Source organism: Malaclemys terrapin, chromosome 8, assembly GCF_027887155.1.
Source record: "Malaclemys terrapin pileata isolate rMalTer1 chromosome 8, rMalTer1.hap1, whole genome shotgun sequence".
Taxonomy (NCBI): domain Eukaryota; kingdom Metazoa; phylum Chordata; order Testudines; family Emydidae; genus Malaclemys; species Malaclemys terrapin.
In genome coordinates, this window is record NC_071512.1 from 98,239,430 (window position 1) to 98,252,879 (window position 13,450).

Sequence of the window (13,450 nt, forward strand, 5' to 3'; positions counted from 1 at the left end):
AGACGTGTGCCTTGCCAGCAGGGCCGGCTCCAGGCACCAGTGAAGGAAGCAGGTGCCTGGGGCGGCCAATACAAAGGGGCGGCAATCCGGGAATTTGGCGGTGGGTCCCTCAGTCCCTTTCTTCCTCTTTGAGCTGCTGCCAAAGTGCCGCCTAATCGGGTTGGGTTTTTTCGCCGCTTGGGGCGGCAGAAAACCTGGAGCCGGCCCTGCTTGCCAGCTCCTATTCTTTTACCTCCTGCAGAAGAGGAAATGGTCAGATGATGGACATATGTAAGACCTTAGACCTAAGCCAATGTCCTATACTAGAATAAAACAAACACTAATTCCTTTTTCTTACGTTGTTAGGGAAGGAAGCGGTACGGGCTCTCTTGCCCGACCCAGTGACTCCTCTCTGAAGATGTGCTGGTGCCAGCGAAGTTGGGTTTGCAGACTACAGCAAAGCAGCATCTGTCCTTTTTCTACTTGCACCCATTGTTGGGTTCACATCCACCAGCAAGGAAAGATAAAGCCTGAGTCAAATAGCAGTGGAGTTAAAATGAGGGGAAAGGAGGGGTGGAAGGAAGATACACAGAAAAAGGTGCAGTGGTGGTGGTTCTGAAAGTTTTGAATATTAGGCTTAAATTAACTGGCTCTTTCTTTTAATCCTGACATCAGTTCTTGGGTTTGTTTTCAAAATCCACGTTGAAACTAGAAAGAAAAGAGAGAAGAAAATTCCTGTTCAGTTGGTTTGCTATGTACTCCTGTCAAAAGCTATAGCAGAGGGGCTGGAGTATTATCTACGTTATATAGAGCCCTTTACTACTTCAAAGCATGGCACCAATCCATACTAAGCCTGCGCGCCCCTCCAGGGTAGGTAAGTGTTATCCCTGTTTCATGGACTCTTAGCAGGCCTGATTCTCCTCACACTGGTTCTAACTCTGTTGATTTTTCGAAGGAGGGTCCTCCTACTTTACGCCAATGTAAAAGAGGGAAATCAGGCCTGCTAGGAGTTGGATTCTCAGAAGTGCTGAGCACCTTTGAAAATTTGGATCCTAAGGGTACGTACACTACCATAAAACACCCCAGGCTGGCCCAGGTCAGCTGCCTCAGGCTCGCAGGGCTACAAAATTGCACGATAGCTATTTGAGCTAGGCCTGGAGCCTGGGCTCTGGGATTCCATGAGGGAGAAGGGTCCTTAATGGTGTCTTTGTTCTGGGGAGAGGATCTGTCTCTTTTCTACCTGCCACACACACATTTGTCCTTGGCTGCTTTGATCTCCCTTTCATCTTGGGGCTGGGTATCATGGCGCTACCGTCTATTTCCTTTCTAGCACTTTCCCACAAACCAAAGGGAGTGTCTTTCCCTGACACTGAAGGCAGAAAGATGAAAAATGGACTCAGACAGGCCAGGTTAGAAGGATGGGCTTTTCCAAATTGGGAGCTCTACACACACTTCAGCAGGAGCAGAGTCAGGCCGGTGACAAGCACTTCCAGAAAGCCTATGCCAACGCTCTGTGGCAGTTACCTAGTGTGTCTGCAGCCACAGTAACTTCTAGACTGTTTGTTAACACAGTGACACTCAGCGTTCTGGCTGGGGCCAGCTAATGCTATTGCAGACAGACCGCCGCCTTTCCTGCAGCTCTGCCAAAGCGCCTCCGGCCCTGCCAGTCCAGCTCCAAGTGCAGCTTTAGTTGTGCTGAGCTGTGTGGTGTTTGCTAATGTGTCCACTAGGGACCAGGCTATGACCATCCAACTCTCGCTCACTTCCGCCCAGAGCCAGAGAAAAGGCTGATGTTGCCTCTCCTGCCATCCATCAGGCCCTGTATCATATGTGTATGACTATAGATTAGAATGACTCTTTCCTGTCTACCTCTGTTTCTCTTAGTAACCAGGTAACACAGCGGCAGTGCCCTTCATGGTGTAGACTCTCATTAAAACAGAACCATCTGAAAGAGACGATCTGCCTGCAAATGGCATGGCTGAACCCTGTACTGGAAAAAAATTCCAAGGCTTTTTCAACTCCTATTAAGTAAAACATTGTGGCTATACCTAAATATGAACAGAACTCATCCTCAGGTAATTTTATCCCCTTCAAAAAATGTAATGACTTTTTAAAGAATGCTGCTATGCATTCAATTTGTCTGGCCTCTTTCCTGCTGGTTGCTGTACAATAGTTAGTTGTTTATACGTAAAAGTAATTCCACCAAAAGAAAAATATGTATCTTAAATGCTGAAATTGTATTAGCTTTTGCTTTACAAATGGGTGAATGAGATGCAAAGACGATCTAGCAACCATTTTGTTAATGAAATATCTTCCACATTTTAAGATAATTTCATCTTTCTTTTTATATAAAGGTAATGAGATGTATAAAATGTATTTACATATAAAATGACACAGAAGCACCAGAAAAATGTAACTAACGTTATTTGAAATTACCTGTAAACATTGCTTCTTTTAAGCTATGTATTTTATTTCTCTTATTTATAGAGAAGTTTTGGTGGAATCTCATTTGACTCAACAAAGTCCTCCTCTGAAGAAAGAGGTAATTGATAAAGTATAATTGAGTGGCTTGGTAAAGAAAGTGGAAATCAATAGATACATTCTTCTTATCCACATAATACAAGCAATGTTTTACAGTTTCTTGGGTGGCTTTTCTTTTATTAATGAATATAAAACTGATGGGTATAAGCTGCCTTTTGCTGGTAGGGAAATGGCATGCTATTTGGTACCTAGTACTGAATGCAACATCTTGTAGCAACAGAATCTTTTTGTGAAGGAAGAGACTCATGAAGAATATCTAAACGCCCTGCAAGTTCTTAATGTGTTTCAAAAAAAAATCTTCTATACTCATCGGGGTGACATCTGCATTGCCAACTTCAGCCATTGTTGTTTATTGTCCATTTAAAAATAAAAATGTGAAAATAATAAAATTCAGTAGGAAATATTTGCAAGTCAGGAAGCAATGGCACTTTATTGTTATCTTTCTCACCACGGTAGCATTGGTTGCAATCATTATACTTAATGTTTGTAAACACTTTTGTGTCATAAACACACATTCTATTTTCACATGCTCATGATTTTCTGAAATGTTTGCCTTTGGAGATGAACGGTTCCCTGTACAAAGGTGAATTGTGTGTGTTTCAAATGGGGCCAAAATCTCAGCAGCAGTGAGCCAAAGACCATGCTTTCATTCATGTTTGTACACCACTGAGCACAGCTGGCACTTGACAAATTGCTAATGAAATGCAAACACTGTGTTAATGCAACCTTACGATTTTGCAGATAACACTCAAGGTCAGGGGGGAAAAAAAGGTGGAACATACAACTTAATTCTATTCCTTTGGACTGATGCATTATGATAGTCTTTAATTATGTGACTACATACTATTTCTCAAACAACATACTGAAATCGGGTCTTTTCCCCCGATTACTTTAGAAACGTTTGATTCTATGGAAATGTGATGCTGAATTTGTAGACATAATACGGATGTATAAGGGAACAGAGTTAATGGTTTATGTTCAGCTTTAACTTTCACATTTCCTGACTTTTGGGGACTTAACTGTGTAACCTTAAAGTTGTAAAAATGCAGTTAGATCATTTCATTTCCTAGGTTTTGCTCTGTATTTTCTTTTTTTTTAATGGTCTGTTACAACCCCAACTCTCTAATTCTTTTCTCTGGAAATGTAAGTAGTCATTGTGAGGGTCTATTCTGTAACAATTTCTCATTAGTATTGGCTGTGTCCCTATAGCAGAATGTAACATACTAGTGGTGAGAGGAGGGACACTCCGAGCATGGGGTTGCGTCCCTGACTATCTTGACTAATAACCATTGAAGGACCTATCTTCTATGAATGTATTTAATTCTTTTTTGAGCTGGTATACTTTTGGCCTTCACAACATCCCCTGGCAACGAGTTCCACAGGTTGACTATGTGTTGTTTTGTTTAAACCAGCTGCCTATTAATTTAATTGGGTGACCCCTAGTTCTTACGTTATGTGAAGAGGTAAATAATACTTTTTCTCCATGCCATTCATAACTTCATAGACCTCTATCATATTCCCCTTTAGTTGTCTCTTTTCTAAACTGAACAGTCCCAGTTTTTTAATCTATCCTCATATGGAAATTGTTCCATACCACTAATCATTTTTTTGCTTCTCTGTATCTTTTCCAATTCTAACGTATCTTTGTTGAGATGGGGCAGCCAGAACTGCACGCAGTATTTGTGATGTGGGGGTACCATGAATTTAGATAGTGGCATTATAATCTTTTCTATTTTATTGTCTATCCCTTTCCTTAATGGTTCCTAATATTCTGTTAGATTTTTTGGTGGTTGCTGCACATTGAACAGAAGTTTTCAGAAAACTTCTATGATGACTCCAAGATCTCTTTCTTGAGTGGTAACAGCTCTAATTTAGACCCCATCTTTTTTATGTATGGTTGGGATTATGGTTTCCAATGTGCATTACTTTGCATTTATCAACATTGGACTTCATCTGCCATTTTGTTGCCCATTTTGTTGAGAGCCCTTTGTAACTCTTTGCAGTCAGCTTTGGACTTAACTATCTTGAGTAATTTTGTATTGCCTGAAAACTTTGCCACTTCACTATTTCCCCTTTGTCCAGATCATTTATGAATATGTTTAAGGTTACCATATCTGAACTTTCAAAAAAGAGGACACTCTGGGGGGGGGAGGGTAGCCCCCCCAGCCACTCCCTCCCACTTCCCGACCCCTGACAGCCCCCCCAGAACCCCTGACCCATCTAACCCCCCCTGCTCCCTGTCCCTGACTGTCCCAACCCCTCTCCACACCACTGCCCCCTGACAGCCCCCCCGAACTCCCAACCCATCCACCCCACCCCCTGCTCCCTGTCCCCTGACTGCCCCCTTCTTCAACTCCCCGGCCCCCTTACCGTGCCGCTCGGCTTAGAGCAGATGTCTGGCTCCGCGTCCCAAGGAGCACCCCGCCCCACCCGAGCGCTGCCGAGCAGCGTGCTGAGGCTGTGGAGGAGGAGGGAAAGCGGGGGAGAGGCTCTGGCCGCCGCTGCCAGCCCCGCCGCCACGTTCCCTCACAGGCGCAGAGCACCGCCCCCCAGCGCTGCCAGGCGGCGTGTTAAGGCTGCAGGGGATGGGGGGAGCTGGGAAGGGACTTTGGCTGCCGAGGCCCCAATGCGAGCAGTGCTCGGCTGCCCTGTCAGCCGCTTTTCGGTCGATAAATAGCCGACCGGGGGGAAATCCCGGACGTTTTTAGATTTTTAGAAATCCTCCCCGGACGGCTATTTAAAGAGCGAAAAGCCGGATGTGTCCGGGGAAATCCGGACGTATGGTAGCCCTAAATATGTTGAACAGCAGTGGTCCCTGTACAGATCCTTGGGGCACTCTGCTATTTACCTCTTTCCATTGATTGGTGAGGCATGATTTCCCTTTACAGAAGCCATTTTGACTCTTCCCCAACATTTTGTATTCATCGATGTGTCTGATAATTCTGTTCTTTACTATCGTTTCAACCAATGTGTGAGGCTTACCGACCTGTAATTGCCAGGATCGCTTCTGGAGTCCTTTCTTAAAAATCAGCATTACATTAGCTGTCCTCCAGGTATCTGGTACAGAGGCTGATTTTAAGCATTGGGTGACCTACCACAGTTAGTGGTTCTGCGATTTCATATTTGAGTTCCTACTGAACTCTTGGGTGACAGGGCCGGCTCCAGGCACCAGCTTAACAAGCAGGTGCTTGGGGCAGCCACGGGAGAGGGGCGGCACCTGCAGCAATTCAGGGGCGGCAGGTCCCTCACTCCCTCTAGGAGCGAAGGACCTGCCGCTGAACTGCCGCCGCCGATCGCAGCTTTTTTTTTTTTCCCCCAATTGCAGCTGCCGATCGCGATTTTTTTTTTTTTTTTTTGCTTGGGGCGGCAGAAATGCTGGAGCCGGCCCTGTGGGGTGAATACCATCTGGTCCTGGTGACTTATTACTAGGGCCCTACCAAATTCACAGTCCATTTTGGTCAATTTCCTGGTGATAGGATTTTAAACGTCATAAATTTCATGATTTCAGCTATTTAAATCTGAAATTTCACAGTGTTGATTGGGGGGGGGTCGCAAGGTTATTTGTAGGGGGGTTGTGGTACTGCTACCCTTACTTCTGCGCTGCTGCTGGTGGCAGTGCTGCCCTCAGAGCTGGGCAGCTGGAGAGCAGCAGGTGCTGTCTGGGAGCCCAGCTCTGAAACCAGAGCTGGCGCCAGCAGCAGTGAACAAATAAGGATGGCATGGTATGGTATTGCCATCCTTACTTCTGCGCTGCTGCTGGTGGGGCGCTGCCTTCAGACCTGAGCACCCGGCCAACAGCCGCCACTCTCCAGCCACTCAGTTCTAAAAGCAGCGCAGAAGTAAGGGTAGCAATACTGCAACCCCCTAAAATAACCTTGCGACACCCCCCTCCCCCCGCAACTTTTGCGTCAGGACCCCCAGTTTGGGAAATGCTGGTCTCCCCGTGAAATCTGGTCCTTTGTGTGCTTTTACCCTTTACTTTACAGATTTCACGGTCCATGACGCGTTTTTCATGGCTGTGAATTTGGTAGGGCGCTGCTTATTACTATTTAATGTAGCAGTTTGTTCCAAATCCGTCTCTATTGACACTTCAATCTGGCACAGCTCCTCAGATTTGTCATCTAAAAAGTACATCACAGGTGTGGGGATTTCCCTCACACCCTCTGCAGTGAAGACTGACACAAAGAATTCATTGACGTTGATGAGAGTTTTGCCAGTCATTTAATGGGCTAGGATTTCTCCTGGGGATCTGTTCCTAGCCCTACCTCTGACTTTTTCTGTTATTTAACTCTCCTGTGCCTTAGTTACCCTCATCTGTAAAATGACAAGAGCTTGCTTTATTTTAGGTTTTATTATAGTAGTGCCCATCACGTTTGTAAAGGGTTTTGAGCTTCCTGGAGGAAAGATACTGTAGTGGAGCAAAGTTCTTCTCATTTCACATTACACTTGAATATGTTCGGTATAGTTCTGAATTTAACCTTTCATTCAGCTCTTGCACATTATCGCCTCTGTTTCAACTTACTGTGTCACTGGTCTGCTGGCATTGACAGCATTACTAAGGAGTGTGCTGACAGAGAGAGAACACACAGACTAAATCCTTAACAGATTATGCTCAGAGATTTTTGAGATGTTAGAAACAGAGCTAAGGTGTAAAAAGACTTTGGTGAATGTTCATTTTAATTTTTAAACCTAAGTTTGCTCTGACTGAGTTCGAGGCCTTTTGTGTTCGTTTTGCTGCACATATTCTAGTGAACAAGCTTAGTTAGCACAAATCAGCTCTTTGGCGCATGGAGCATCTTTTTGTTCTGTCTCTGTGCAGCACATACCACATTGAGGTCCTGGTCCGTGTCGAGGGTTTCTAGGCAACACCACTATACAAATAATAAGTAATAATGAGTAGTTATGAAACCAAATGTTAAGATCAGGTGTTTACCGAAAGGACATTCTACAAACTACGTCCCATGGGACATATCCAGCCCGCGGGACCGTCCTGCCCGGCCCCTGAGCTCCTGGCCCAGGACCCTAGCCCCTGGCCCCTCCCCTGCTGTCTCCTCTCCCCCACAGCCTCACCTCGCTCGCCCTACCGCTGGCGCAATGCTCTGGGCAGTGGGGCTGTAAGCCCCTGGGGCAGCGCAGCTGCAGAGCCCGGCCTGACCCAGTGCTCTGTGCTGCGTGGTGGCGGCGGCTGTGGCAGTGTAGCCCAGCTCCAGGCAGCGCGGCTGTAGCGCTGCCAGCCACCAGTGCTCCGGGCAGCGCGGTAAGGGGGCAAGGAGCCGGGGGAGTTGGATAGAGGGTAGGGGAGTTCGGGCTGGTGATCAGGGGGTGGGGGTGTGGATAGGGGTTGGGGGGGAATGGGGGTTGAATGGGGCAGGGGTTTTGGGGGGCAGTCAGGAATGAGGGGGGGTTGGATGGGGCAGTGGGGGGCAGTCAGGGGCAGGGACAGGGGTTCCGGGGGCAGTCAGGGGACAGGGAGAAGGGGTGGTTGGATGGGGCAGGAGTCCCAGGGGGCTGTCAGGAATGAGAGGACAGGTTGGATGGGGTGGCGGGGGTCCAGGGGCAGTCGGGACAGGGAGCAGGGGTGTGTGGATGGGGCAGGGGTCCCAGAGGGGCTGTCAGGGAACAGGGGGGGTTGGATGGGACAGGAGTCCCCGGGGGGGACAGATAGGAGGTGGGGGCTGGGCCACGACCCCCTCCCTTAACCGGCCCTCCATACAATTTATGAAACCCGTTGCGGCCCTGAGGCCAAAAAGTTTGCCCACCCCTGTTCTAAATAGTAACCAACAACAATGTGAATTCTCAATTTTAAATTATACTTGCCCATATGTGCACTTTTGTTTCTCAGTGCCATAAGACAGCCAATCATGTAACAAAAATGATACCATGTGATCCATGAGACTAACCAACACAGCACATGTTTTGAATTTCAAATATTTCCAGTTCTTCTTTGCTCAAAAGCTTTGGGAATAACTTTGAAGAATGAATGAATGTGAGAATTTTGCAGTCTGCTTAAACTGCAGTTTACAATGTCCAACTCACTTTAACCCCCGCTCATCACTTGTGAATCCTCTGACATTTAGTTCCCTTTTATTGTCACAGATCGCTGCCAGGAATGCAGTGCATGTTTAAGTTGTACTCGAAGATGCCTCTGTATCTCCATTATTGCGCTGCTTGCACTCGGCGTCGTAGGTGCTGTCATTGGTTTTGCCGTCACATTTGGACTCCCGCCACCCACTCCTGGTCAGTCTGTTATTTTTTTCTGTCTAAACAAGTTAGTTAATCTCCAGCCAAAGTGCTGCTATTTTTTCAATAAATTAGACGTAGAAGGTGCCACATGAAACCTGGAGACAGGGGAGAGGAAGAGAAGGAGAGAGCTGAATTTGCTCCATTCCAAACTCTTGGTGACAAGCACTACTTTGAACATACACTTGTCCTTGGAGCTTTAATAGGATTCTTGTACCTCTCTAGTACTTAGTGTGGGTGGTGTAATCACATTTTAATACACTTAGGCCTCTAGTGTAGTAGAGCGTGTTAGCAGGTAGGATCCATGTATAAATGGACCATTGGTCAGTTCCTGGGTGGCAGCTGAATTCCTGAAATTCCTCATGTTTTTCTTCTGGTTAAAAACATCTTTTTGGTCTGGTCCTTGTGCTCTTGGTGAATGTGGAAATGTCTGTTAGATCTGGTGACCAGAGAGCAATTGTGACAAATCAAGACGGGTGGGAGATATTAGGCATCTATATAAGACAAAACCTCAAATATCAGGACTGTCCCTGTAAAATCTGATCACCCTAGTTAGATAAATCAGTATCTAAGCTCATTTATCTCCTGATTTCTTTTCAGTGAACCGCTTCTGTGTGACTTCAGGTAATCAGACTGGCTTTTTGTGTGATGACAGAGTGACTTGCCTTTCAGCCAGTCAGATCTGCAACAGAATCAGAGAGTGTGTTAATGGAGAGGATGAGCAGGAGAAATTATGTAGTAAGCCTTTTTTTTTTTTTTTTTTTTTTTTAAACATCTTCTCCCTGTGATGGTTTGTCCAGTCCTCCTGTGCATGCTCCTCACAATCCCTGGTTTCCTCAGGTCCCTCCTTACTCAAAGCTTACTTTAGCACAGAATAACTGACTAGAACACTTCATAACCCAGCTGCTGAATGACCGGTTTGTTCAAAGCTGCACCAGGAGTCTGTGGAGAACCAGAAACAGAAGAATCCAGGTCCCTTGGTTTGCACTTGTGAGCCTTAACCATGAGGCCTCCCTCCTCCTTTGATGAAGTTATTCACAATATGATTAAATGGCCCTATTGACAGAGCATCGTGTTAGCATGTGGAAGATCTGGTTTTGATTTATGGTTCAGTCAGCTACAGAACAGATGGTCTTGTTAATGTAGTGGACAGGGATCCAGAAGATCTGGGCTGTACACCTGGCTCAGCTGCAGACTTCCCATGACACTTTGGGCAAGTCACTTAAACGCTCAGTACCTCAGTTTCCCCATCTTTAAAAGGGGAATAAGCATATTTCCCTCCATCTACCAGGGGGGCCATGTAGTTTAATATTTTTCAAGTGCTTTGAGATCCTTGCATGGAAGGAGAACAGAGAATTGTAAAATAATATTAATAGCTAATAATCGGTTTCTCAGCCATTGTATTTATGTCCAACTGTTGTTGAGTGAAGTTAGACCATTTCACTATCTCCAGGTGTCTCATCTTGTAGATGATTTGCCCAGTAACCTGCCAGGATACTTGATCTTCCGCTGCAGCAACCCTGTGTACTGGATCTATGCTGATAAGAAGTGTAATGGCGCGAACGACTGTGGAGACTGTTCTGATGAAAAGGGGACCTGTAAGTCAGCCACTTCTTTTCACTGATGTAAACAATAGTTAAAGGGCTTGGTGTTTGTAAAGGATGGTGGACTGACAACCACAGAGACTGACATCCTCCTTTTACCCACAAGATAGATCAGGGGTTCTCAAACTTTTGTACTGGTGACACCTTTCACACAGCAAGCCTCTGAGTGCAACCTCCCTTATACATTAAAAACACTTTTTTATGTATTTAACACCATAATAAATGCTGAAGGCAAAGCGGGGTTTGGGGTGGAGGCTGACAACTTGCAACCCCCCATGTAATAACCTCACGATCCCCTGAAGGGTCTCGGCCCCCAGTTTAAGAACTCCTGAGATAGATAGAACATGAGTAACAACAGTGCAGACTTCCTCACGTCATCCCACAAAGCTACTTCAACCTTGCCCTTCATTCAGGCTCTATGACCCGCTCAGTCCTTGGTCTGTCTGCTGAGACTGTCAACAAGCATGCCAGATATGGTGGTTTTGTTATGTAGACATCTGTTCAATGGCCATTGGATTGTCACCACCAATTTAATTTCACTTACGCTGCCAAGCAGACATCTGATGCTTAGAACTCTTGATCACTAACAACTTGGGCCATATTCAGACTAACGACCTAGAGGTGAAAGGCTTCATAGGCCATTGCCAATCCCCTGAGCCATTCATTCTCTGGTGTACGCTGACTTTGGATTGATTTTGTCTCAAAGAATGACTGTAGCCAGCAGTGAAAATTCAAAACTAATGGCTGATTCTTATGAATGTTTACAGCAGCTTACTAAGTGCCAGTGGAATTTAACACACCTAAACAAGTTCGTATTTGAAAATTGAAGCTGAAGGTTGGGATTTTCAAAGCAGTGTAGGAAAAGTAGACACATCTTCCACTGAAATTAATGGAACGGTGTGTCTAACTCACCTAGACTGTTTCAAAAATCTCAGCCACAACATGCACACCTGAACTGATGCATATCAGCAGTTGCATCTAGAATAGCTAGTTTCAGATATACAGATAATGTATTACATTCAGGTAATGGCATTTGTGTGTCATGAATGTTAACTGGCTGCTCCTCTCACTGGTAGCTAACTGTCCCTGACTTCTGGAGATAGTACTGACTGAGGGACCCTTTTACATGGCAGGTTCGTGTACCCACCAGTATCTACTGCCTCTAAGAAATTAGGTGGCTGCTTAAGGTTAAATACTCTGGTGCTGGATGAAAGCTATTCTTTCTTGTGCAGATCAATGTCTACTAGGTGAGAGTTCAGATCTGCCAACGTAAAGTCTAAAACGTAATGTGTAAGAAAAGCAGAAGAGCTAATGTTTTCTTTTTCACCCTAGTGGCTAGCTGCCCTCCTTGTGGGACTCAGTGGTGGAGCTGCACACCGGTGTTTTTTGAGTATTGCACCTGCATTCCCAGGGCCCTCTGTGGAGACAGAATCCAGCACTGCTCAGACTGGTCTGATGAGTATGCCTGCAATAGATGAAGTGCCAAGAGGTAGCTACGCCCCCCCAGGGCATGGTCTGCATTCTCACCTGCTAGCCTTCTCCTCCTGCTGCTTTAATGCTCTGGGTTGAAGCTTTTGTCTGAAAATGACGTGGCCTAGTGGTTTCCTGACTACCATGCAACAGCACTGAAAGGAGGAGGAGTACTGTATAACAGACTCAGCACGGGACTGGGAGCCGGGAATCTTGCTGACTCACTGTGTGATCATGGGCAAGTCGTTCACCTTGCTATATCTTGGTTTCCCCATTGGTAAAATGGGGATCATACTGCTCTACCTCCCAGGGTGTGGTGATGGTTAACTAGTTACCACCTGTAAAGTACTTTGACGATACAAAATGCTAGCTATGGGTTGAGGTTGTGATTGTTGAGTTGTATATGCAAGTCTGCAGGGAGAGGAGGGAAATTACAGTAGACAGGGACTCTGTTTTTCTTTCCTTTTTAGGGAAAAAACCGACAAATACAGATTAAGTATCAACTAAAATAATAATAAGACCAAAAGGTGACCTCACACTCTTTTTGGTTTTGATAACAACAGTCATTGCTAATTGATCACTAATCTGTTAGCATGAAAGGAGGAGAAATTCCCTGAGTCTTTTATAGCTCTCAACTATATGAAACCAGGTTGCAAACACTCATTGCTGTCTATCTATTTAAAAAAATAAATCGTGGTAAATTTCCCCTGAAATTAAATTGGGTTTACTTCTCTTCTGCAGAACTATTTCTGATGTGAAAACGAGGGGAAATTTTAAAATAATGCTTTTAAAATAAGTGATATTAAAAATTCTACCTGTATTCTTCCATTAGTTTGTTATTGTGAGGGACAGAGCCACCATTTGTTAACAGTACAGTATACGTTGTGTTGTAGTGTCCCCTTTTGTGACTGATCCTAAAGCAGTCCCTCCAGGTGCATGTGTAAGACCCAGTTGCTCATCCCAAGGTGAAATAGTAACGGCTTTATAGGGGGTCAGGTGGACAAGATGCAATAGTGAGCAAAGGGCCACCCCAAAAAGTGAGGTGAGCACAGAAATGTACATTAGAGTTGGGTAGAACATTGTGAGCTCTGCACATGTGCAAGTGTTACATGGGAGCCTCTCTAGCACTGAACTTTGATTGTCCATCATCATGTCCTTTCTGTGCTTCAGCATGTAGGAGCAGGACCTCTTCATAATCCCCGAGCTGAAAACCCAATGCTCTGTGGCAGAAACCAGCTGCCTAAGTGAATGACCATAGCTACCAAGCAGAACACAGAAATAGCTACAATTTCAAACAGAGGGAAAGGCAAAGAGGAGAAACCCACCTTACAAAACCACTTCTCCTGCAAAGCCACTTAGCAACAACCTACTAAAGGCTATCTAGCTGTCGGGCTTCCAGAATGGTCCCTCAGGTGGAATATTGCTTGTTTTGCCTGTATTATGTGTCTGATTTGGTTGGTCAGTTTATGATGGTAGGAACCTTATCTTCCTTTGTTTGTATGTTGCTCAGCTAATAATAGCCAGAACAGAGGCAGAAATGGAAACAAGGATTGAAGCAAGTTTGCCGTTGGGGGGTGTGGCAGAATGCTGGGCAACAACAGCTGTGCCCACACTCT

At 45.4% G+C, this 13,450-nt stretch overlaps 1 protein-coding gene across 2 annotated transcripts; it reads left to right on the forward strand.

The window, feature by feature from the left end:
- Positions 1–1,948: 1,948 nt before the first annotated feature.
- On the forward strand, positions 1,949–12,770 carry LDLRAD1 (low density lipoprotein receptor class A domain containing 1). 2 transcript variants are annotated; one of them, XM_054037077.1, is made up of 6 exons: positions 1,949–2,054; positions 2,467–2,521; positions 8,617–8,757; positions 9,361–9,498; positions 10,230–10,358; positions 11,697–12,770. In XM_054037077.1, exons 1-6 carry the CDS (start codon positions 2,034–2,036, stop codon positions 11,840–11,842), a joined length of 630 nt encoding a protein of 209 aa, XP_053893052.1. In that variant the 5' UTR covers positions 1,949–2,033; the 3' UTR covers positions 11,843–12,770. The 2 variants fall into 2 exon arrangements, with proteins under 2 accessions (XP_053893052.1, XP_053893054.1); XM_054037079.1 differs by having other exon boundaries at positions 9,361–9,384.
- Positions 12,771–13,450: the final 680 nt, after the last annotated feature.

Excerpts from the sequence above, each read along its gene's own strand:
- LDLRAD1 (XM_054037077.1), top strand. The coding sequence starts at position 2,034 with ATGAACAGAACTCATCCTCAG. Across the intron at positions 2,055-2,466 it reads TGAACAGAACTCATCCTCAG|AGAAGTTTTGGTGGAATCTC; the intron begins GTAATTTTATCC and ends TCTTATTTATAG. Across the intron at positions 9,499-10,229 it reads TGAGCAGGAGAAATTATGTA|ATGATTTGCCCAGTAACCTG; the intron begins GTAAGCCTTTTT and ends CTCATCTTGTAG.